Source organism: Zalophus californianus, chromosome 5 (assembly GCF_009762305.2).
Source record: "Zalophus californianus isolate mZalCal1 chromosome 5, mZalCal1.pri.v2, whole genome shotgun sequence".
Taxonomy (NCBI): domain Eukaryota; kingdom Metazoa; phylum Chordata; class Mammalia; order Carnivora; family Otariidae; genus Zalophus; species Zalophus californianus.
In genome coordinates, this window is record NC_045599.1 from 113,405,420 (window position 1) to 113,428,692 (window position 23,273).

Below are 23,273 nucleotides of genomic sequence, written 5' to 3' on the forward strand. Positions count from 1 at the left end.
TGGGGACTCCTCAGGGTGCTGTGAGGACTGAACAGAATGGTGGCTGGGAGCCCTAACTAGGGGCCTAGCACAGAGCGAGTCTTTAGAAGTGGCAGCCATAGTTTTAATGGTGCTGGCATAGATCCTGAGTGGTTTCATAGAGTGAACCCTGATTCTCTGACTTGTCCGGGTGGAAGACCTCCTGTGAAATATGAGTAGCTGCCTTCTTCAGATGCAGCTGAAGCATGACCTCATTACCGCCCTAGAGAAAAAAAAAGTAAAAACTCCTGAGGTGGCAACCAAAGATGATCACCATGGGGTCCCTGCTTCAGCCTCCATTTGGATCCCTCCCCGAGTATGTCACTGCCTGCCCATCATTCTCCTCATGCGCTTCGTGTCTCAGTTTGGGAACTGCTCACCTGCATAACTGTTCACCTGGCAACCTCCCAAAGTCACATCCTCCCAAAGCCTTTCCTGATTTCTCCACATAGAATACTCATTCATTCAATGATCAAGCATTTACTGTTGGCATATCTACTATGTGCCAAGTCTGTTCTAGACATTGAGGGTATAGTGATGAACACAAGATTCAAAGTTCTGCTCTGGTGGAGATTGCGTTTTATTCAGGGGAGAAGAGACAATAGGCAATATAGAGATCAATAAACAAGGTAATGTCAGAGAGTGAAAAATGCATCCGGGGGTAAAAGGTAATGGGATAGGTCTTTGAGGAGGATGTATAATCGAGGCTGATTGATGATAAGGAACTGGCAAAGTGAAGAGATGGAGAAAGATCATTCCAAGCAAGGGAAGAGAAGGACAACAGAGGCCATGCAAGGAAGGACAGGGAGGCCAATGCAGAGCGAGAACAAGAGCACTGTGATCCGAGCTGGAGAGGCAGGGGATGCCAGATCATTCTGCCTCCCTCTCCGACCCCCGCCGTGCTTCGATAAGTCCTTTCCATGTTGGAGTGCAATTGTGGCACTGGGGACCAGGCCCTTCCATGTTGACTGAATGAGGTGCAATTGGAGACAGGGACAGAGAGTCTGGTATGGATTCTGGAGGGTGCAGCATGTCTGAGGCCGTCTTTGCTGTTCTGGAAATGAACACAGGTGGCTGATCAAGACCTAATCAATTTCAAAATAGAAACTGGAACGGAGTGTAAATTACATAAGAGTAAGGACAGAGGCGTGGCCTCCCCAGGAAATCAAATATGCTGGCGGGACATTGAGCATTGGCAAAGAGGGACTCCAACGGCCGAGCATGATAACTGGAAAAAAGTCAGATCCAAGCAGGATGAGTGAGTGCCCAGGAGCAAGAGTCTGAGTCACCGCTAATGAAACATGGAGCCACACTCAGCTTTTCCTGCCTGCCTAGTGAAAACCGTTTGCTCAAATCCTGTTCTATTTCAGGAAACACCAGCTGCACCATAGGAAGTCCTGCTTTTTCCACATTAGGAACAAGAGTCACTTCTCTTTGCTTTTGGGTGCTCTCACGGCACCAGCCCTGAGGCCACAGGGTTATGCTGCTGAAACACTATAGATAGGTCTAGTCTGTACTGGGGAGTGAAGCAGGAATCCTTCCCTCAGGGAAGGCAGGGAAAAGCTGAACTTAAGAGTTGTCACCATAAAACATGGATTTCAGCCCGCCCAAGGAGCCTTAACGTGTTCCTGCACCAGCTTCAAAGGAAAGAGGAAAAAGGGGCCAGATTTCATGAACCGTCATATCTCCCTTTCCATCCCTCCTGTCCTGCAAGAGGAACTTTGAAACCCTGGCTTCATCTTCCCAGAGAAGCAGCATGAGCAAGGATGCTGGAATGCACCCTCCTTGATAGACTGATGGCTTCTGTGTACTTTGATATCCAATTATTTCCCAGGGACTGTTGCTGAAAGCTGTTCTTTGAGGTGGACTGAGGGCAGGGAAATTGCAGGTGACCTTCTTAGTGGGGCAGAGAGGAGTTTTTCTCCTTTTATCTCCTACGCCTGATTTAAAATGTTATAATCAGTATGTGGTGAGGGCCTGAGCACAGGAGGTGTGCACGGAGTGTTGTATAGGACAGAGTCCGTAGGGGTGGGGCTGGCTTTTCTCTCCCCACTGAATTCTTTTTCAAAGCAGGTTAAACACCCTGTTTGAGCACTGGGATGTTCAGAAGTCTCTACACACTTTCTAGGTTTTACTTGGAATCTTAGTGGATATTTCTACTACAAGGACCTCCAGAACACATGGAAAATGAGTGGATTTGCAAAACAGAAAAACAGAAAAAAACTTTCCATTTTTGCTAATGAGAGGGATTGACGTGGCTGCCAGTTTGAGATGAATTTTGGTTTCTTCCAGTCCAAAAGTAAAGTGGATCAAGGCTGGTCTTCAGTCATGGTGAATTACAAATATAGGAATTTGTTTAGATGTTAGTTTGGTGATCTGCTGCCCACTATAGTGGAACATACTGGTCTGGGCAGAAGACAGGGTCTTGGTGTTTGGTATCCACTCTACCGCTCAGTTGCTGTTTATCCTTGGTCAAGTTGCCACCCGTCTCTGGGGCCCACCTTCCTTTGGAAAATGAGAAGCCTGAATTAGATCATGATTCCCTAAACACTGTGACTAATTATCACAACATCATAAACCATTAAGTCACATAGTAGAAACCTGTGCATAATTTAATCTTCCTTTAATCCTCCTGATTAGGGAAAGGAGAACTCTCAGGAGTGTTCATGTAACTTTAACACCTTTCAACACCTTCTGATTTTCCTTTTTTACAAAGTGAGAGCAGCCTTTGGGCTCAGCGTCTTCCTTGGACTGCACGTAACTATCCGGATGAGAGTTTAATCATACTGCTTTGTTTTCATTTTATTTATTTTTAGGGTTACCTTTTATTTATTTATTTTTGTTAATGACAAGTGATCCTGGTTTTCCATTTATGGCAGTGATGTAGAGTTTTCCCTTAAAATAAAAGGGTTTATGTAGGTGAGAACATTTAGAGAAATATATCAGGGTGGTGTTGGCATAATGGCAAAATCCCTGCGGTTGGTGGATGAAAGGCTGCCCTTTGGAAAATTCTGGTCGAGATGACCTGCCAGTACCTTTCCAGCTCTGAAGGTCCGTGGATGTGAACACCCCAGTTTCAGCACGGAGCACACACTGCTGGGCTCCAGCTACCTTAAATGTAAGCTTTGTGTGTGCAGAGACCATATGTGGCTTTTTGGCCACTGTATCTGAAACACCTGGTTCAGCAGGTGGCACATGGTTGGATTTCAATAAGTGACTTTGAAAGAATGAATGCATGATTCAGGTGGAAAATACGGGGTTGTGACATCTCAATATGTTTGGGAACAAAAGAGAAGGAAACGCGTGCATTTCACACCCTGTGGAGCAGTGACAGGCACCCGTGGGCATGCGTGCACGCACGTGCAAAAAAACCACGTTACGTTTTGAAGGTCAACCCAAGTTGAATTTTTGTGTTATCATTGAAATTTGTAGAACACATGTAGTACTGTTAAAAATATATATATAATTTGTCTCTTGACATTTTAGATCCTCTCCGGAAAAAGGCAAAGTTTAAGTAATGAATGAATGAACAAACAACTACATGCATTTACCTTTTCTTTTCAGTTTTCTTTGTTTTCAAGTTTCATTGGTCCTCTGCCTGGAGTACTTTTAAATTGACTGGCTGTTTGGTTCAAATTATGTTTTAAAGTTTTGGCGCGGGCTACAGACCTGGTGTGTCTGCCGAGCTGGAGTTTGGGCGTGTCACCAAGTTGCTTTGGCTGGGTGACAGCTTAAACATAGCCAAACAGCTGGTCCGGCCGGGAGAGTCATCGGTGGGTAGAGTCCCCAGCAACAGTGCTGGCCTGAGCATCCCTGCACCTGCGGGGGACATCTGAGGGGCCAGATAGTCTCTTCATGTCCAAGGGAGAGCACTGGATTCAGGGGAGTCTTGCGGACGCCTGCCCATCTCTGGTTTCTCTTTCTTTCTTCACTTGGAGTTGTCGTTGGCTCAGACTTCCAGTCGTCATGGGCAACTCTGCCGCTGGAGCCAGAGTTGGTGGAACCGAGAGCCAGAGGTTGTACTGTCTCAGATAGGACCATCCTGCCCCCCTCTGTCCAGCTCCAGCCAATTGGCTTCCTTTAATAGCCTTCTCTGAGGGCCAAGGAACATCAAGGACATGGAGGATGGGAGCAGAATTATTGCAACGCACTGCAAAGTGGTCTGGTTGCCAAGCAGCACAGACAGTTATTACAAAAAGAATAGAGTGCCACGCTCCCCAGGGCTATCATGGTGATGAATTGAGACAATGTGGATCAAGCATTCTGCCCATCAGAGGCACTCCAGAAATAACAACCAGGAGTTTTTCACTCTTGACGCAGTAGATGGCTCCCAGTGGGTCTCAGTCTACGATTGTGGAATGAGAAAATGATGAGCTGGCTGCCTCCGAGGGAGGAAGCCAGAGGTGTCCAAGCTGAAGATGTGTGTTACTGAGTCACGGTCCTGGTCCTCGCATCAAATATCAGAGCAGAATGAAGTGAGCTCAGATCTCAAGCTTGAGATCTGCTACCTGTCAGCTGATGCTGATGTCCTTCCGGGCAGGGTGTCTTCGACTGGCCAGGCAACGACTTTCCATTTACTCTCCCCTGTCTGCATAATTGATTTTGAAGGCAGAAGATGCCTCAAGTGAGGCCACCATGTCTTTAGAAGCCAGAGTCTCGCAGCAGCCCTTTAACAAGGCGTAGTTGGGAGCAGTGAAGCAGGTGGGCGGGCATCCCCTGTCTGGCACATGCTTTTAGAGTTTTCGAGGTCTGGCTGGAGGGTCCAAGGAATCTGCTCGGGTCTCTGTGGAATAGTAAGAGGAGATAAGGTCTCTAAGGCTGTGTCTTCTGAAAGGGTTTCTGGATCTCCTTTCCTGACCTCGGGGTGTGATGAAGCTAACTAAGCTTTCAGCACCAAAAACTTTACTCAGACTGCTTGGGTTAGAGGCCAGCATATAGAACATTGCTGGAATGATGGGGAGAATAAAGTCTACGTGAAATTCTCTTTCTGAGCCATGGTCTGTCCCATCCCGGATACCGTTGGGTGCTCAATGGCATGGTCAGTAAAATCTCTGAAAGTTTCCAGCCAATTGGCCTGTACATTTAAGGAACCTAGAACCACGATTCCCAAGGGGAAGGGGTCTCAGTGGTTAGGCATGCTGTAGAGGGGATCTAGCTCCACACAGGAGCACAAGTGACAACGGAAGGCACTAAGGGTTAATAAAAGGCTCACTCTGTGCCAGGCAAGATGTAGATGTCTCTGTCATTCCTCTGAGTGGCCTATGGCAGGTGCACAGTTGTGGGATGTCCATGTTTATGGTCCCAGGCAGCTTTCCCATATGCCAAGAGCCCCTGGTTTCCCTTTGGGAGTTCCGTCATGTTCAGTGTTTTGGTCTTGTTGGGGGTAAATCAGATGTCTACGGTGCCCAAGGTTTTCTTCAAATCACACTGGTGAGGCAAGGGAAAGTCCAATGGGAATTTCTCTCTTCCAGGGCTTGGAATCCTGAACTTATCATCTGAGAGCAGAAGAAATCCTCAGGACTTGTTGATTGCAGCTCATTTTTGGACCAGATAGCCAGATAACTTCTGCTACCTGCCTTGGGTTTGTCCTAAACCTTTTCTTGTCTTCTGTCTATGAGCTGCCCCATGCCCTCCAGCAAATTGCTTTTTAGCCGAAGTCTTTGGGTGGTCCTGAGTTCAGGTCTGCCTGCCTCCAGAGCCCATGAACCTAGCAATTACACAATATTTGTGCCTCTCTGTTTCCTCCTCGGCGTGAGGTTGTAAGCTCCTGAAAATCTGAGAATATAGGATTCTAATATATGATTAATTCCTTTTCTGTTCTTTCAGAGCTGGTCAGTGTTCATACCTGCAAACCCCCCTCCCAAATTAGCTGTCGGCTTGAGCTGGCAGCTGAGTCAGCAGCAGGGCGTGGAGGGCTGGTGGACTTGGGCTCAGCAGCCAGAACACATCCCTTTACCCATGCCTGCCTCTCCCCGGGGCTCCACGTCACACAGCCCTGCCAGAGGAGGCCCCTGGCTTGTCCATGAGACCCGGGGTTTCCAATTCCCTGGCAGAAATCTGCAGATTACACAGAAGAAATACGAACTTGAGCAACAAGGTGGAGATCCCAGGAGCGGGGACACGCCAAGAGATTTTGCCCCGTGCAGTCCCCGGCGTGGCCCCAGCATGGTCTACCGCCTGGCAGGGATGAGCTAGCCCTCCTGGTGACTTCGAGAAACACTTGACAATCTACTTGCAGATGCAAGATTAGAAATGGTCCCCTGTACCGCCATTAAGAAAATATAAACAGATATTCCTATCTAAGTGGCTACAAAGTGATACTCATTTCCTCACTGTTAGTCTCCTTTATCAACTAAGTAGGTAATTTGAATTGTGTGAAACTTTTTCCTATATGAGACACAACAAAGCTATTTTTATTTTCAACAAAAATTTGGCCCGAGTTTTCCTGAATTGCCCTTTGCCAGAAGATGTTGCTTACCGTAGGCAATCCTATTGGCTTCTTTGGTGTAGGGGCTTGGCTCCTTCCTTCTGCTTTAGGCACCGTGGCCAGCAGAGGGGCTTTCAAACCTTTTTTTTTTTAGCAATGGAGTCAGGTTTTAGATCATAGTTTTACGGGGGACTATAATATACAAAAGAACTAAGATGGAGCTGCTTTGTTGAAGTCACCCCTGACCTGCGGCATCTCCTAGAATTAATTCTCCTACCTGGGTCCCCGAGACATCTCTGAAGAATAACAGCTATTGAGAAAGCATCGGACAAAGCAACACTGGACACCTGCTGGCCCGGCAGTGTCTGATTTGAACTGGATTGGGTTCGGTGGTCATACGTCTGAATGACATCTGAGCTAAGAAGTTTGCATCTTTTTTCCTCCATCTCTGTCTCACCCTCCTCTCTCTTCCCCCAGAAATGGCTGAAGGAATCAATAGGGGGGTTTACAGAGAGAAGAGCAAAGTGTATCCTTTAAAGCTGAAGCTCTGGGCAGACAAGGGCAGAAGACCGGATGATGGAGAGGTGAGTGGGGCGGGAGAGGAACTCAGGGCTCCTCGGATTTACAGGAACGGGTGGGACGAACAAAGTCAGTGACTAGGTGAGGACAGTAGCTGAAAGACAGCCAAGGATCCCCTGAGCTGTCTGCGGCCTGGGGCTTTTGGGTGGAGCCTGGGCTTCCTCAGAGGCCATTCAGACACAGATTAAGGGCTTTGTACCAGCAAGCAATCTTGTTGAGTCCTTCTGCTTTGCGTCTGTCCTGCTGTTGGGCTATCTTGACGTCTCTCTAAAAAATATACTCCTTATCAGAACCTTTAATTTAGTATTTGGGGCTCTGGAAGCCAGAAAGGTGACACGTATGTAGTTTTATGGTTTGCAAAGTACCTTTCTACACATGACCACATTGCTCCTCTGAGGAACGTAAGGGAGGTCTGGATGAGGAATGTTCCTCAGCACCTGATGTCACAGAGCCCTGGTGATGCCCCACCATGCATGCAAAGGGAAACATGAGCGAGATAGGAAGAGAAATACAGCACAGGCTGGCTAACTGTTGTCTTTTCTGTGTGAGGCCTGACATACGGCCGGCCACCCAGGCAGGATGGTAGCCACGATGCATTCCATTTGCAATAGGTCACACTGGCTTTGTGCTAAGTTTCCTGGATTGTGTCACTCACATGTGTCATGTGTACTTGGTTGTCAAAGCACGTTGCTCAAGAAGGATGATCTTCTAGGCCAGAGGTCACAAACTGGTTGCCCCCAAGCTGTGCTGGTCCCCAGATGGGTTTGGTTTGGTCTGCGTCGTCAGATTTAAAATTTGAATTGATTGCTGACACTTAAAAATGAGAAGATAGAAAGAGCTGCATTTCTGCTTTGCTTGAAAAGTGGGAGGATCTGACAATATTGGTTTTTGCAACTGCCCCCTTTGCATGAGTCACGTGTTCTCCACATTGCCACAGACCCCACCCAGCCTGCTTCACTTCTACACCTGCATAGACTCCCCTGCATTGGAGTTTAAAACCTGTAGCCAAGGTTGTTGTCTTATGTAACTTGCCATGTAGAGCAGGCCTTCGCAAACTGTGACCTGAGGGCCAAATGTGGCCCTCCACCTGCCTGTATAAATTAAGTTTTATTGGAACACAGTCATACTTATTTGTTGACATATTGTTCATGGCTGTGTTCACATTACGCAGAGTATAGCATTGCAAAAATGTTATATTGTCTACATAGCCTAAAATATTTACTATCCTGCGCTTTATAGAAGAAGTTAGCTGATCCCCGACCTAGACCCTGGCCGGAGGGCTGACTTTTCATTACAAAATGACCCATCAAAGTGTTTTCTAAACAAAAGTTTTCTCCTCTCAGAGAAAACCATTTCTTAAACTAACTTTATTTTTTTTTCCCCTCCAGGCTTTATTTATACCTACGAACTGAGAGGGGAAGTTGGTGACCAATTGTTCCCTGGGTCTGGGTTATTGTGAGGTCATATAATGTCAGTGGTAGTGGTCAGGGTCATGAGGCAGTTGGCTTCCTTTCATGTTTCCTTGCCTGCCACATCCATAGGGAAAGAACGGGACTACCTAGAATTACTGGCATCTTGCTTTTCTGGAGACTGTACCTCCAAGTCGCAGGGATTAGCACTGCTGTTATTATTTATGAGAACAATATCTTCAGTGTGTGCAGGTAGGTTTCACACCATTCATGTACCTTTTCTCTGGTTTCCTTCTCAAGATTATTCTGCAAGCCAGGTTGGTTGCTCATTCAACAGCTCTTCTTCCTCCCATCCTCTCTGCCGTAGAGCCCAGTTGTAGGTAGTGACTGAAAATAGCAGAATCGTGCTTTTCTAGCCTTCTGCAGTGGGCTAGAAATTGGACCAGGGCAATCACATAATCCTGTTCTGGCTAATGTCAGATAAGAGAAGTCTTCTGGGAGGTTTCTAGGAAATATTTCCTTTCTTCATAAGAAAGCAATAGGTTCAAGAGAGATCCCCATGTTCCTTCTTTTCTGTTTCTGGGTGTGAGTTTGTGAGGATGTGATGCTTGGAGCTGCTGCAGCCATCTTGGGACATGAGGGGAAGCATCAGTGATATGCAGAGGATATTGGGAGGAAGGATGAGAAGGTCCCACGTTGCTGGAGATATCCTTGCACCTGGAACTATTGCCCTTCAAAGGGTTCTCATTATGGAAGTAATAAAACCTTCTTGTTAAAGCCACTTGTCAGGCATTCTGTTATTTTGTAGCAACTGTCTTCATTCAAACAATCAGGTACTATTAGCTCGTTTGAATAATTTTTTAAAAATCTAGCAAAAATGTATATAGTTCTTACCCTGTGTGAGGTACTGTTCTGGGTGCTTTCCAAGTAGTGACTCATTTAGTCCTCCTAATAACACTATAAAATAGGTATTATTATCTCGATTTTACAGAATAGGCAAGTAACACTCAGTAAATGCTAATCCCACATGGGGTCACGCATCGGGTGAGAGCAGAGCCAGGATTTAACTCTGGGCAGTCTGGCTCCAGAGGCTCTGGGTTTAATCGCTCTCTGGTGTCCCCTCTGTAGAGAACAGGAAATGGTTTGCTCCATGTCACACGACACAAGTTACCTCATAGCATCTGGCGCCACACTGAGCCTGGGAAAGGCACCAGAACAGTCTGTACGGCTGTCCATCCAGCTCCTCACCAGACAGGGAGCACTCTATCACTCCATCTTTACCACCCGGAGCTGGCCGGGATCTTAGCGGCTGCTCAATCCTAGGTCCGGATTTCAAGCCTCCCTACTGCTCACCCACTCCTCTTTCTTCCTCCTAAGAAGACGCAGACACCAAACCATCGACAGCCTGGATGAGCTCAGAAGGAGGGTAGTACAGGGCTTGTCCCCTGCACCCTGTATCCTACCGAGGGACATAGCTTGGTGGTCCTGCGGCCTGGGTTTGGAGTCAGGCGGAATTAAATTCAAGTATGGTTTGGTGACTTCTGTGTGTGTTACCGTGGGAAAAGCCTCTTTGAGCCTCAGTGTCCTCTTCAGTGTCCCCTTCCATAGAATGGCATAAGAATGACCATCCCAATGAGGTGGTTTTGAGTATTAAAGGATAGGCACCTAAAATTCTTCACAAACTACCTGGCACTGAATGGTCAGTACATACTGTTGTTAGTGAGATTGCTTTTTTATTCTTACTGTCGATGTTTGGGGTGATTTGTGGGCTAAATTGTCTCAAGGACTCATGGTTCTGTGTGAGGTGGACCTGACACCTTGTGGTATCTGGGAGTAAGGGAGCGGGCTCACGGTGCGAGGCGGTGCCCTAGGAGTCAGGAGAGTAGAGGTCTATCGCAGCTTTGTGATCTCGGGGGTTCTTGTGACCCTTTCCTTCTGCCTCCCCAACTGTCAAGTGCATGTGTTGATTGAGACGACCCCCAAGGGCCTGTCCCAGCTCAGACAGGCCACACCGGCCGACGCCTGCTTTCTCTCCAGGGTTCTGCTCCGCCCGGGAGCAGCTACCGTCCCCGAGGGCTCTGATTCAGTGTTCTCTCAAATCAGCCAAGCCTCCCACGGGTTTCCGTCCCCTCAGCCACCAGCATACCGAGCGCCCGGTGGCTGGTAGCTGGTGCATAGTCAACAATAGTGAGTTGCATAAGTGAATGAACTCCACTGAGCCCGTGAGTGGCACCTGTGGCCCCAGAATGTTGGGCAGGTTTGGTTTCTTGCAGGATAAATATTTAGAATATGACCGTGATTACAGTTTCTGGCAAGAGTGAATTACTTACTCATGGTCATGGCCTTGAACCTAACAAAACTGTGAGCTAGTACCAGAATAAACTGCACTGAACCTCTTGGCCTCAGAGCCAAAGGAAAACTAACTTTCCATTGACCCATGAGTCAGGTCTGGTTTTAGAAAAAAATTTTTACAAACCAATTTCTAGCAAACATGGTCAAGCCAGATGCTTCCTTACATTTTCTTCTAAAACACTGAACTGGAACAAAATCAGACCCCGAATAATCCTGACTTCTCATATTGCACAATACAGGCAAATAATAATATGAGCTACCATTTGCAGGGCAATCCCTTTGTGCTTGGGCATTATCTCATTTATTCCTCCAACAAACCTATGAAGTAGGTACTATTTTTATTCCTGTTTTATGAGCAAGGAAAGTTGGAGAGTAAAGTAGCTCTTGCCAAGGTCACATGGCCATGAGAAGGCACAAGGGGACATTTGAACCCAGGTCCGTTGGATTCTTGGCACCAGGGACAGCTGCAGTTTGCTGAGCAGGCATGATGAGGCAGTCAGTGGGCTGAGACTTCTGTGTGCGTGAGCCGTTAATCCCGACGACAGCCTGTCTGGGGAGCGCTGCTGCTAGCTTCACTTTAGAGATGAGGAAACAGCCTCGGAGAGCTTATGTGATCTGCCCACAGTGTGTGGGTGGGGGAGCCAAGCTATCACAGTGGAACAGCAGAGCTCAGGAAGCTCTTGAGAGCCACGAAGGAGGACGGACGTTACCAAGGTCACAGGGGGACTTGGCGGTTGAACTGGGACAGGGCTTCACTGAAGACTTTTTCCATTCACTGCTGGGAGGGTGTCGGGATGGGGGGGCACCTGCCATGTGGGCCTCCACTGTTGCCCTTGCCTTCCTGATGGGAAGGATTGCTCAGTGAACTAGAGCTCACGCTTCGAAGTCAGACAGACCCATGTTCCAATCACAGCTCCAGAGCTATCTTGCTGGGCAACCTTGAGAAAGACCCTTCTTCTTCCTGAGCCTCAGTGTCCTCTTCTGCAAAATGGGACAGCAGTCATGCCTGCCTCCTGGCATTGCTGGGGTAGATGAGAGAACACACAGCAAGGGTCTAGTACAATGGCTGGCACACAGTTAACGTGGACCAGCTGGTGTTATTGTTATTGATACGATCTGCGAGCCAAAAATGTACAGAGAACCACTGTTCCATGCAGAGAAGCCCTGAAATCTGCATCAAGACAACCTAGTGTGGTGGGAAGGAGGGCCAAGTGCACACGCACACACACTACACCAATGGCTATTGCTCACACGTGTTTGCGTGCACCCACAAGTATGTGCACGCACACACATCACACGTGCACGCACACACATCACAGGTGCACACACTCTGCTTTTTTGCCTAACGAACACCTACTCATCCTTTAGCTCTCAACCGGAAGGTCCTGGAAGGTCCCAGCCTCGGGGCAGCTGCTGACCTCCCAGGTGAGCCCGGGCCACTCAGGTTGTGTTCTCCTGGTACCTTGCCCATTTCCTCCCTGGTCTACATCTCAACTGTGCTCAAATAATGTAATAAGTTGCTTAATTCTGCACTTCCTGCTAGAGTGGGAGCTCTAAAAGCCTATCTTCCACTGATTGAAAGCACCGGCCACATCCTGGAGCATAGTAGACCTTCATAGATAGGTGCCCTTGACTGAACAGAGCCACCAGGATCCCTTTTGCCAGGAAGCCGGGGGATAAGCTGCTTCTTTGTGGAGCCACCTTATCCAGGGTTTTTGGCCCTGAGGTCTGTTCTGGTTTGCAGGTTCACCCAGAGAGAGCCAAACCTCAGAATGCTTGGAAGTGGTAAGAAAGAAAATCCACCTCTCAAGTGCATTCCCCCAGATAACAAGTGTTGGTGGCAGATAGAAAGCCTGAGAAGTCTAAAATGCAGACAGCTCCTTACTGCTTCTCACTCCGCTTTCCCCAGGGAGACTGGGGGACACCAGCAGTTGCCACTAGTGATACCGTTGATGAGTTGCTGCCTGGGCTGGGATGGAATGGTTTTCTTTCTCTCAGACCAGAAGATTGCAGTAAGCAGGCCTCTTTAGATGTCAGAGGGCGGAGGCTGATGGACTGATGGGGTTGAGAAAGGCCGCGTGGGGCGGTGAATAGCAGGCGATTCGGGTTAGGGTAACCTACTTGCCTTCATTTATTTGTTTAAGGAATAGTTCTGGGCACCTTCTAAGTGCCAGGCACTGAGCTAGCTGCAGGGGACACAGAAGAAAATGAGATATACATAGCCCTGACCTCTGGGTGCTCAGGTCTGCGGGAGAACGCAGTGAGGTCGGGGCTCTGACGGGGGAGTCCAGCAGAGGGGCTCCAGGAGAAGATGATGGCCGAGCTAAGACCCAGAGCATGAGCGGCCGTCAGCCAGGCTGTGAGAACGGAGAAGAGTGGTCTGAGGGAGAAGGGTCTGTGGGCAGGCCCCACAGGGAGGGAGGGCACAGCATGCCAAGGGCCATGGCAGGTACTGAGTGTGGCAGCTGCTGGTGGGTCCGGGCTGGGGCAGCTTGGAGGGCAGGGTCGGGCGGATGGGTAGCTTGTCCATGTGGATGCTGAAGCGTCCCGCCCCTGAGGTGGTCGCGGATGGGTCCCAGGACGGAAGTACTCAGAGGCTGAGAGGGAGCATTCTGAGGAGATGTGGGGGGGAGTCCTTCCGAAGAACTGGAGCTTCGTCTGAGGCTGGGCCACCAGGTTGGAGCATCTCGGCCACAGTGAGTTCTCCAGGCCTGAGTACACGTGAGGCGGGAGAGCCGGTGCTTTGCCATTCCCTGCGACACCAGTCTCCATTCTCCAGGCGTTTTCTCACTTGTCGGATGGGCAGGAGGCTGAGGCGACCTTGCAAGTACCTTCCAGCCATTGTCACCTGAGTGCATGTTGGGCTGGATGAGCTGTGGGCTTCCCTCTTTCATTCTCAGGCCACGCAGTTCCTCAGTCGTCTGGCCGACCCCACAGCTCTTTCTATCCTGCGGTATCCGCCCTGGCCACCCTCTACGTCTCCATCATTACTCGGGAGCCATGTCACCACAAGCAACTCATGTCCCATCTCTGGGCCTCAGTGCCCACATTAACGGGAAAGAGGTGGGAGTAATAACACAAACCCACTTCTTCAGCCTCAACCTGCGCCCTTCTCCGCCCCTGGCCACCTGGTCTTCTCGAGCTCAGGCTCACAGAACTCTTCCTTGCCTAGGATTCTTTGCCTTTTCCTTCCCTCCCACCCACTCCTCACTTTTGCCTTGCTAATTCTTTCTCGTCTTTCCCATCTAAGCTTAAGCCTGATTTCTTCAGAGAAGTCTTCCTGAAGAGGGCCCATCGCTTGTTATATTTTCTATTCATGCTCTGTATATTTTCTTCCCGACACTTGTAACAGGGAGCTTCCACCCAGTTTTGTGTGATTACTGAATGCCCCAGTCCTCCTCTAAGACAGGAGGGCGCAGGGGATACATCCGACACGCTCCTTGCTACCTCCTTTTAGCTGACACTGTTCCAGGCGTGTGTTAGGCAAGGCGCTTAGTTGTTGAGTGGATCCATGACTATCTCAACGGATTTAATACATTTCGTTTATATGTAAATGATTAATTATACTCAGGCCAGGCCTACCTATAAATTTATTTAAGCGGTTTTTTGATGAACGTCACACCCTCTGGGGACGTATCCTGGCCACTAGAGGGCGATGTGAAACCATAAAGCTGGGTGGCCTCAGGGACCCCCCCCCCCCCCCCCCGGCCCCTTTTGGAGAACGGGAAGGGTGAATCTCCCTCATTTTCTCTTCCGTCTATGCCCTAGACTCATCAAATAAAATTTAAAAATATAGCCTTGCCAGAGACTGTTTGATCCATCCCTGGATACTGGGGCCTGCGGGAGAGCGTCTCCTCTGCCTTCATTGGCCCCATGGCACAGACTTGTTCCTAGCTATGGGCAAACCCCTCTCCTTTTCAATATTCCTCTTTTCCACTATGTAGGAGAGACAATTGTAACTTCTGTGTGTCTATCCTTCCAATTAATATTTATTGACTTTGTACTCTGTGCTAAGTCCTATGTAAGGTGCTAGAAATTCCAGTGTATAAAAGAGGTCCCTGTCTCATGGAGTCCACTGTCTAGCTGGGAAGAACATTGAGAAATAATACATAGTTACTAACTATGATTAGTGCAGAGAAGAAAGTCGGAGCCTGGGGGCAGGAGGTAACAAGGGCACCTGATTGGTTCTTGAGCTCACTCTGGAAGGAAGGGCCATTTACTGGAGACGTAGAGGCTGAGCAGCCACTGGCAGAGGGATCAGCAGACAGGGCCTTCTGCCCACCTGTCCAGCCGGCTGCCACACGCTGCTGGGCAAGTCCTTTCCCCTTTCTGTCCTCTGCTCCCTCATCTGTGTAATTGCAGAGCATTTCAATCCCGAGCTTCTGCCTGTAGGAACTGGTACCTTAGATACCTAGGGTGCTCGTGTATGAGGCTCTCAGTCACAGGAGCTTGAGGTCCAACTCTTGGTTGAGAAAAGGCATCAGAATTGATGGCCTCTGACTGAGCGTGTGCCAGGGGCTGAACCTCCAAACTTACAAGCTCTGGGGAAACTTGGTTCAGGTGTAGGATGACGGCCACCTCAAGACCTAGCCCAGGGCCTCTCTCTGTGTGGCTCAGATTGCCTGCTCCCCATCACTGGGGAGCTGGTTAAGTATGTAGCTGCTTGGGCTTCATCCCCCAAATGATGATCAGGTAGATCTGGGGGAAGTCCCCCAGACCTGCATGCTAATGAACTCTCCGGGTGATTCGGATGCACGTGAAGGTCTGGGGATCACTGCCCTGCCTGCCATCTTTCTGTAGAGAGGATTTATGACACTCAGCCTTCCAATTGTCCTTGGTTTATGTTCTATCATGTGTATTCCAGAAAAGTTGTGGCTAAACTGAATTTTTGTCATTCAAATTATATTCCCAACAGGAATAGGGATCTCACTTTAAGGAGTCAACCATTTGTGATGTGGATTTTCACCGCAGTGGAGTTCTTTCACCTGTGTTAATTTTCCTAAACGAGGGTCACATTTATTTATGCCTCACGAACTAATTAATTAATTAACTAATTTAAAATACCTAGAATTCAGCTTTGCGGAAGATCGGCAGTCATTGTTTTCAGCAATGGGGAGACGGGGTCATTTGTGGCGGAAGGTACAAGGAATTAAATTTCAAAGCCTAGAGTTAAGCTCCTCCAGGTTAAGGCATTTATTTATTCATAATCACAACCACCTGGGACAGGTGAGCCCTGGCTAAAGCTAAATGAAGCTAAAAACCTGATGCCCTTGAGGTTGCTATTGCTGAGGAGCCATGGTTCCTGCCCAGGATAACCATCTGTGGGGTTAGGGAATGGTCTGGTCCCCCTCATTCCGGGCTAAAAAAAAGGAGGGGGGCTTTCATCATGCCAGTGTCTGGGCTTTTGACAAGGACTATTTTAATCAGAACCCTAAGCTCCTTGGCCTGTCCCTCTAGTTGCTGGCCTATCCACCCTTTCCCTTTCATGAGACCGTGGCAGCAGGGAGCTAGGTTGGCCCAGAGCAGGACAGCGGTCCTCAGAGCTGTGGGCACCCTCATGTGGCGCCTCATCTGGCAGCTTTTGAGCAGAGAGGTGTAACAATAGAGATGTTGACCCATTCAGCTTTTGCCTGTTGTGGGTTGGCCAGAGATCTCTGGGGAAGAGACAGGGAGGTGATGAGGATCCAGACCACGTAAACAAGCATAGAAGTGACAGGTGCGTCTATGCTGGTGGCTACTCCAGGTCATGCTAAATCAGCAGCCAGGCTGTTGGATCAGAGAGGACAATTTAAGGCCCAAAGATCTATAATTTGCATTGATGGGGAGGGAGGAGATGGCATCCGGAGGGGCAAGGAAGACGAAACGGGCCGAACAGGAGATCGGCATTGATGGAAGCCGAGATGTGTGGAAGGAAGGGAAAAGAGATTGTTTCAAATGCTAGAGAGAGGTGATGCTTTTAATCTTAATTCTTCCTGGGTTTGTTGACATGTACACTTCATGTATACTTTGCTTGTGTCCACCAGTCTTGTCCACTGTCTCTGCTTGGACCCACCACCAGTGCTGTAAGACAGGCTGGTCATTTCCATAGTCCCAGTGGGGAGACTGAGGCCCAGAGACACCACTTAGTGACGTGGCCAGAGCAAGCCTGGGTCTCTGATATCTACACCCAAAGCTGTTCCGTCAGTAAGTGTCCCAAGTTTGACACTTTATGCAGGGCATACTTGTATAGTAAAGACGAAGCTGGCCTGCCCTCTCGGCTGCTCTCTTCTTGAGGCCTCACGGTGGAACTCCCTTTAGAAGTCACCACGTTCATTGGTGCCTTGTGCCATAGGTCACCCCAGAGCCACTGGCATTCCTTGGCAGGGGCGGAGTGCTGGCTTCCATGATGAAGGCCGAGCTCAGGCACTTTAACTTGGTGATGCATGCAGGAAGGATTGGAAAGGAAAAGATAGGAAAGGGGTTGGCTCAAAAGGAAGTTGACAGTTGCAAGAGATAAGGCACGTGTTGCAATGTCTTATCAGGAATCATATTCAACTGCCACAGGACGAGCGAGAGAGCTTGTGGGAGGGAGTGGGTGATCAGCTCCGAGCCCAGAGGAGTAGTGACCACAGTGCCTAGTTCAGGAACCCCCTGCCGTTGGGGTTGAGAGCAGGGGCCCTGGAGTCAGACTTGAGATCAGTCCCTGCTCTGTCATCTTCTAGTTGTTTCTTTGGACCAGCTCACTGAACCTTAATTTCTTCATCTGTAAAGTGGGAATAATAGTGCTTGTGAAGATTAATTGAAACCATGCTTTGAAAGCACTTAACCTAATAGCAACCGTTTAATAAATATCAGTTGTGACCATCATAATTATATTGAATAACATCACTTACACTGAATAATGTGAATTATTGCATAATGTAATCATGCTCCTATCTCTTCCGATTGACAAATTCTTTCGCCTGATTTCAACCCTTCTGGGCTACCACCTGAAGTATCCTCTGCCTTTCTCGCCTAAATTACTTCTAACATTTTTTTTTTCAGGTTCCGTTCACTGAAGAAAATATTAGCCTCATTTTGTGGAGGAAGAAACTGATCTTGGCGATGGGCAGTAACACTAAGTAAGGTGACCGGGCACCCCTCGATCCCAGGCTGTCTGGCACTGCACAGGCTCAGCTGCTGCATGTTAGCAGGGAAAAGTACAGTAAGGTAGGGGATCAGGGAGGCTGCCCTGGGCGTTAGCAAATGCCACAAGGGAGCAAGGGCTCCACCACCTAAGGGCCATGGCCTTCCTACAGACACGCTACTGATTAGGCTAATCATTACCCTTTATTCTAAACAAATTGCACGGTCTATGCTTGGCGTATAAGGACATCAGGAATACAGACACACGCAGTGGGCTGGGGAGCTGCTCCGAGGGGCAGGCCATGGAGGGCGTCACTGAGCTGCTAATATTTAAGCTGAGCTCTGAAGGACGAGAAGGAGAGGAAGGAAAGAGTGGTAGGAATAGGGACAGCCCGTATGAAAACCTTGAGGCAGAAGGCACTGGCACGTTCATGAACACGGGAAAGGCCAATGTGGCCGGAGTGGGAAGCGGGGGGCAGTGAGCAGCAGGTCACACTGACAAAGCGCCCACTGGTCCAGGCGCTCTTGGGGGCGCTCTGTGTATGTTCACTCATCCAGTCTTCGTGTCCCCCACCCCCCAGGAGGCACCCCATAGCTCAGATACGCCGGACACAGTGATACGCACACCTTCCTCAGCTTTCCGGCTGCCTGCGGCATCGAGCACAAACCTTTAGCTCGGCATCTCAGATGCTTGGAGAAAGAGTTCCAACAGAACTTACTTGCTGTATTTCCTTTTTAAATTTTGCTGCGCCTTAGAATTAACTTTTACTTACATAAGTAATACACAATTATGTTTTCATTGTAGGAACTTAATACAGGTAAAGTTAAAGTCCTTTCTTCTTTTTAATCACTGTCCCCCTTCCCTCTCCTTCCTGGGTGCCTCCCAGAGGTAATACTGTAGGTATTTCCAGATACTTCCAGATATTTCTAAAATCGATCGACTTATGGATACGTCGAAGGAATATACAAAACTGGCACAAAAAGAAATAGAATCATTTTGTGTTTTTTTAATAAATACACACCACTACCTCCATAATCCATTGGCTAAGACCATCACAAGGCTCCTCCATTCAACTGAAGGCGGTGTGTGTGCAGGGGGCAGAAGGTGTCAGGATTATCGTTCTTCCCATGTGTCTGGAAAGGGAGGGAGACCGTAAAGGGGGAGCACTAGCAGTTTCTACCATAGATGCTGATAAAAAAAAATGTCCTTTAAAAATAAATTTCTTGAAGGAAAAATGGAGTCATTTAAAGAAAACATGACTGTAAAGAGTGGCATGGAGGGCTTATGCTTCTGGCAAAAATAGAGAAGGTGGTACAAGAGCAGACTTTGCAGCCTCCAAGTCTGTCATCCTGTGCTCCTATGAATTGTCAGATTTGGTGGCAAAGGCCACGTCTCTTCCTGCAGAGATGTCCAAGCCCCTGCATGTGCCCCCAGCCAGGCTCTCTATAGGAGACCCAGCCTGGAGGGACACGGGCCTCAAGTGCCCTCTCCTCTCTGCTCAGAGCTTTTAGTTATCCACCCCCTCCCAGTCCGTCTCCAGTTGTCCATTTTAAGACTTCCCCTTCCCCAAAAAATGCCTGGAGACCTTGGCCCTAGGTAATGACCTCTTGCTGATCATTAGCAGCCCCAGCACCTGGCTGATTCCTTCCCACTTAAGTGTCTTATGGCTCCTGAAAATGTGATATGGGACCACCAAGAGACTCACGTGTTGTTCGGCAGGGTTCTGTTTCAAGAAGCTTTGGAATGCATCCAGAACATGGAGCAGCTGCGGGGGGTGGGGGGGAGGGTGGAAGGGAGGGAGGGGGGTAGAATCCCTGTTGCTCACTCTCAGTTCTTCACGTTTCTTCCCACTCCTTATATTCTATTTCTTTAAAGATTTTATTTATTTATTTGAAAGAGAGAGAGAGTGCAAGAGCATGAGCAGGGTGGAGGGGCACAGGGAGAGGGAGAAGCATGCTCCCCGCTGAGCAAGGAGACCGATGCAGGGCTCCATCCCAGGACCTCGGGATCATGACCTGAGCTGAAGGCAGACACTTAAGGACTGAGCTACCCAAGTACCCCCCACTCCTTATATTCTAAAGTAAATAGCCACTTTGGACTGATGTCCGTTAGGCAGCTTTGCAGGAACTAAAGGTATGAGGATCAAAGGGCGGCTGGCTGTTCTATTCTACTGTTGGCTCCAGACCCACCTAGCTGCCTGTCAGCCTGAGGAACCTGGAGGGGGCCTCTGCTGTTGGGGGGCGGGGCGGGGAGGAGAGGGGCAGAGGACAATGGGTAGGGTAGACATGAGCTGAGACTTCGGCCCCCGGTTGGTTGCCTATTAAGTTCCAGAAGCAAGTCACTTACTCCTGTGCTTCTTCTCATGCTTTAGAAAGAACTGTACAAAGCCAAACTCGGAGGATGCCAGAGGTTGAAGAGCCTGAGCAATCAGCTTTAAGCCCAACCCTTCCATTTACAAGCAGGTGCACGGTGCATTGGTTTCTACTGCTGCGGTAACACATTGCTACAGACTTACTGGCTTGAAACAACACACATTTATTATCTTACAGCTCTGTAGGTTAAAAGTCCAACACAGGCCTCACTGGACTCAACTCAAGATGCCAGCAGGGCTACATTCCTTTCCAAGGGCTGCCTGCATTCCCCGGGCTCGTGGCCCCTTTCCAGCTTCAAAGTCAGCAGCATGGGATGAACCCTTTTCCCATCACAGCACCCGACCTCCTGTGCCTGTCCCCCCCACTCTCAAGGACCCTTGTGATTACCTTTGGCCCAGCTGAATAATCCAGGATACTCTCCCCATGTTAAGCTCAGCTGATTAGCAGGCTTAATTCCATCTGCCACCTGAATTTCTCTTTGTCATGTATCAGAACACATTCACAAGTCCCAGGATTTAGGGTGTGGACGTCTTTGGGGGCCATTATTCTATCTTCCCAGAGAGGGTTAATGAATCATCTGAGACAGGGTGAGGGACATATCTGACACTCAGTATTTTTCTATTCCCTCATGCTGTTTTCAGCATAGAAAGCAGACAGCAGGGTGGATAAAAGCATGGGCTTTGGCATCAGATAGATCTGGGTTCTGTGATCTGGGTTCAAGGTCTAGCTCTGCTTTTATGAGCTGTGAGAACCTGGGAAAATTACTTGAGCTCTCTGGACCTCAATTTCCTCATCTGTTAAATGGAGACAATTGCAACAACTTCATCATGTGAAAATCCATGAAAGGTGCTTAGCATTGTTTTTAGCACCCAGCATCCAATAAATGATATCTCTTAGTATGATTTATAATCAAATACCACACTTGATCATAAGCCCCTCGTGAGGAGAGCATGTCAGGTATCACAGCAATTTTATGGATATGGAAATGAGCCGAGAGAGTTAAAATATCTGGAGTCGGGTCATTCAGAAAGTCCCTGATGGCAGTGGCTCAGGAACAAGGTCTATGGACTTCTTACCTAATGCTCCTTAAGAGGACACCTTACCATTTTATTCAACCTCTAGCAGGTGATCCAAGAAAGATGTTCATCTCGTTTTTTTTCTTACATTAGAGGAAAAGACCCTTTCATCTTTTATTAGAATGTCCTGTAGTTCTCAGGCTCAAAATATTCCACTGAATTCCTAATGCAAAATACTCCAAGGTTAAGTTCACCGGCTTCTCCCTTGGGTAAACATGCTGTGGCTCACCACTAAGGCAACATTATTGAATGTTGAAGCCGTAATTAAATTGAGGCTTCTGTCCATCATCCCTGGTGAGCACAGCTAGAACCCCCACTGAATAATACAGCCAGCATTCCTATGGTGAGATTGTATTTTTTGATAGAGCAACACACATTTATCTGACCATTTATTTCTCCCACAGCAGACACTGATATTCTTTGAGTGCTGAGAAATTGATACATCAAGACATTTTAAAGGATTGGATTGTGAGTGTTGGGGTATTTGAGAGGCCTTGGAAAATAACACCCTTCTTTGCTGCCCACATTCAGAACAGAGGGTCAGATAGATGAAGACTAAAATGCTAGTTATTACTGATTACAATTGGGTAGGGTGCTGCTTGCATGGGGACTGAATGGGCTTGTGGTTGATTTTCCTCCATGCCTCCAGGACCGGGCCGCCAAAGGCTTCTCAGCAGGCCCAGAATTGGCCCCACTGAACTTCCTGCATGGCCTCGAGCACAGACTAGACAGTGGTCCCCTCTCTGCTGGAGCCCATCCTGAGAAAAAAGAGGGTGGGCCCACAACCCTGAGTTTGCTGCACTGACCAGTCAGATAAATCCCCTCTTCTGGAGAGAGTTGGGGTCACCGGAAGCAGACACGGGGGCAGAGTTTGGGCTGTGAGATGTTTATACAGGATCAACACCTGGGTAAGGAAAGGGGCAGATGCAGGGCTGGGCAGAGGCAGAAGTCAAAATCCCAGGCAGCGTGCTGGGGAGCTCTGGAGTGAGCATCGTCCTTCAGTGTCTCCCCACAGCGGGGCCCGATGACCAGGCCTTGGGGACGCCCCCCCCAACCGCTGCTGGGCAGGGTGGGGGTACTCAGGAGGGGCGGGGGGGTTGGGGCAGCTGAGCAGCTGGGTCTGGGCCGCTGCGTGTCTGCTACACGGGGCCTTCATTTCCTAGCCCTCTGCCCACTGTCTCATCCTTGGCCAATTCCTGCCTTTTCCATCACATTCTAGTCATGCCCTGTTGCTGAAGTGCCCACAGATCTCAGGCCTTGCATGCCTCGGGTTCTTGTCTTAAATATCCTTTCTGCTAACTTAGTCTCACTTCTCAGGGCTCAGGTGGGCATCATCTCTTTTCAGAAGGCCTCCGGACCCCCAGCCTGGGCTGAGTACCACCCCTCTGTGTGCACCTAGCGTTCTCTGTGCACTGCCTGAATGACACCACATTTTCTGCAGGCAGTCCCGTCTCCGCCAAGACTAGCTTTGTCTGCAGGATCGCATCTTGTTCACTTTTGTACCTAGATGCTTAGTCAGTTCCGGGTACATGACCGATGTTCCATGGACATTTGCCCTCTCGTCTCCCCATCAAAGCCATGTCCTCATTCAACAAACACTCACTGAGCACTTCCGTGCAAGTATTCCATGGCACTCACAGGTGGGTGGGCCTTCCTCATTACTGTAGCCCCCATGGCTTAAACATGAGAGTTTTCGGGGAAATACCATTTTTAAAATCGGACCCTACTGCTCTTGCCAAAATGGCTTCAATGCGGGATCTGGAAGCAGTGAAGGGCTTGAGCAGGTATTGACAGACACGAACGAGCGAGGTCTCTGGACAGTATTTGAAATGATCCCGAAGGAGAGGAAAATGCTAGGCAGACACCCTTCTTGATTTGCTTTCATTTATCCCATGGAGGAATTACTCGGGGCTCTGTAAAGATAAATGAATCCTA

General features: G+C 48.7%; 1 protein-coding gene across 2 annotated transcripts in view; it reads right to left on the bottom strand.

Moving 5' to 3' along the window:
• Positions 1 to 218: 218 nt before the first annotated feature.
• ADRB2 (adrenoceptor beta 2) overlaps positions 219 to 23,273 on the bottom strand; it is a 109,552-nt gene continuing 86,497 nt past the window's right edge. The window contains exon 2 of one of the 2 annotated variants that reach the window (XM_027605156.2): positions 219 to 241. In XM_027605156.2, the coding sequence (XP_027460957.1) occupies positions 234 to 241 (8 nt within the window). In that variant the 3' untranslated portion in view covers positions 219 to 233. Of the gene's footprint in view, positions 242 to 4,736; positions 4,802 to 23,273 lie in introns of those variants that run through there. The other variant, XM_027605154.2, reaches the window with a different exon arrangement.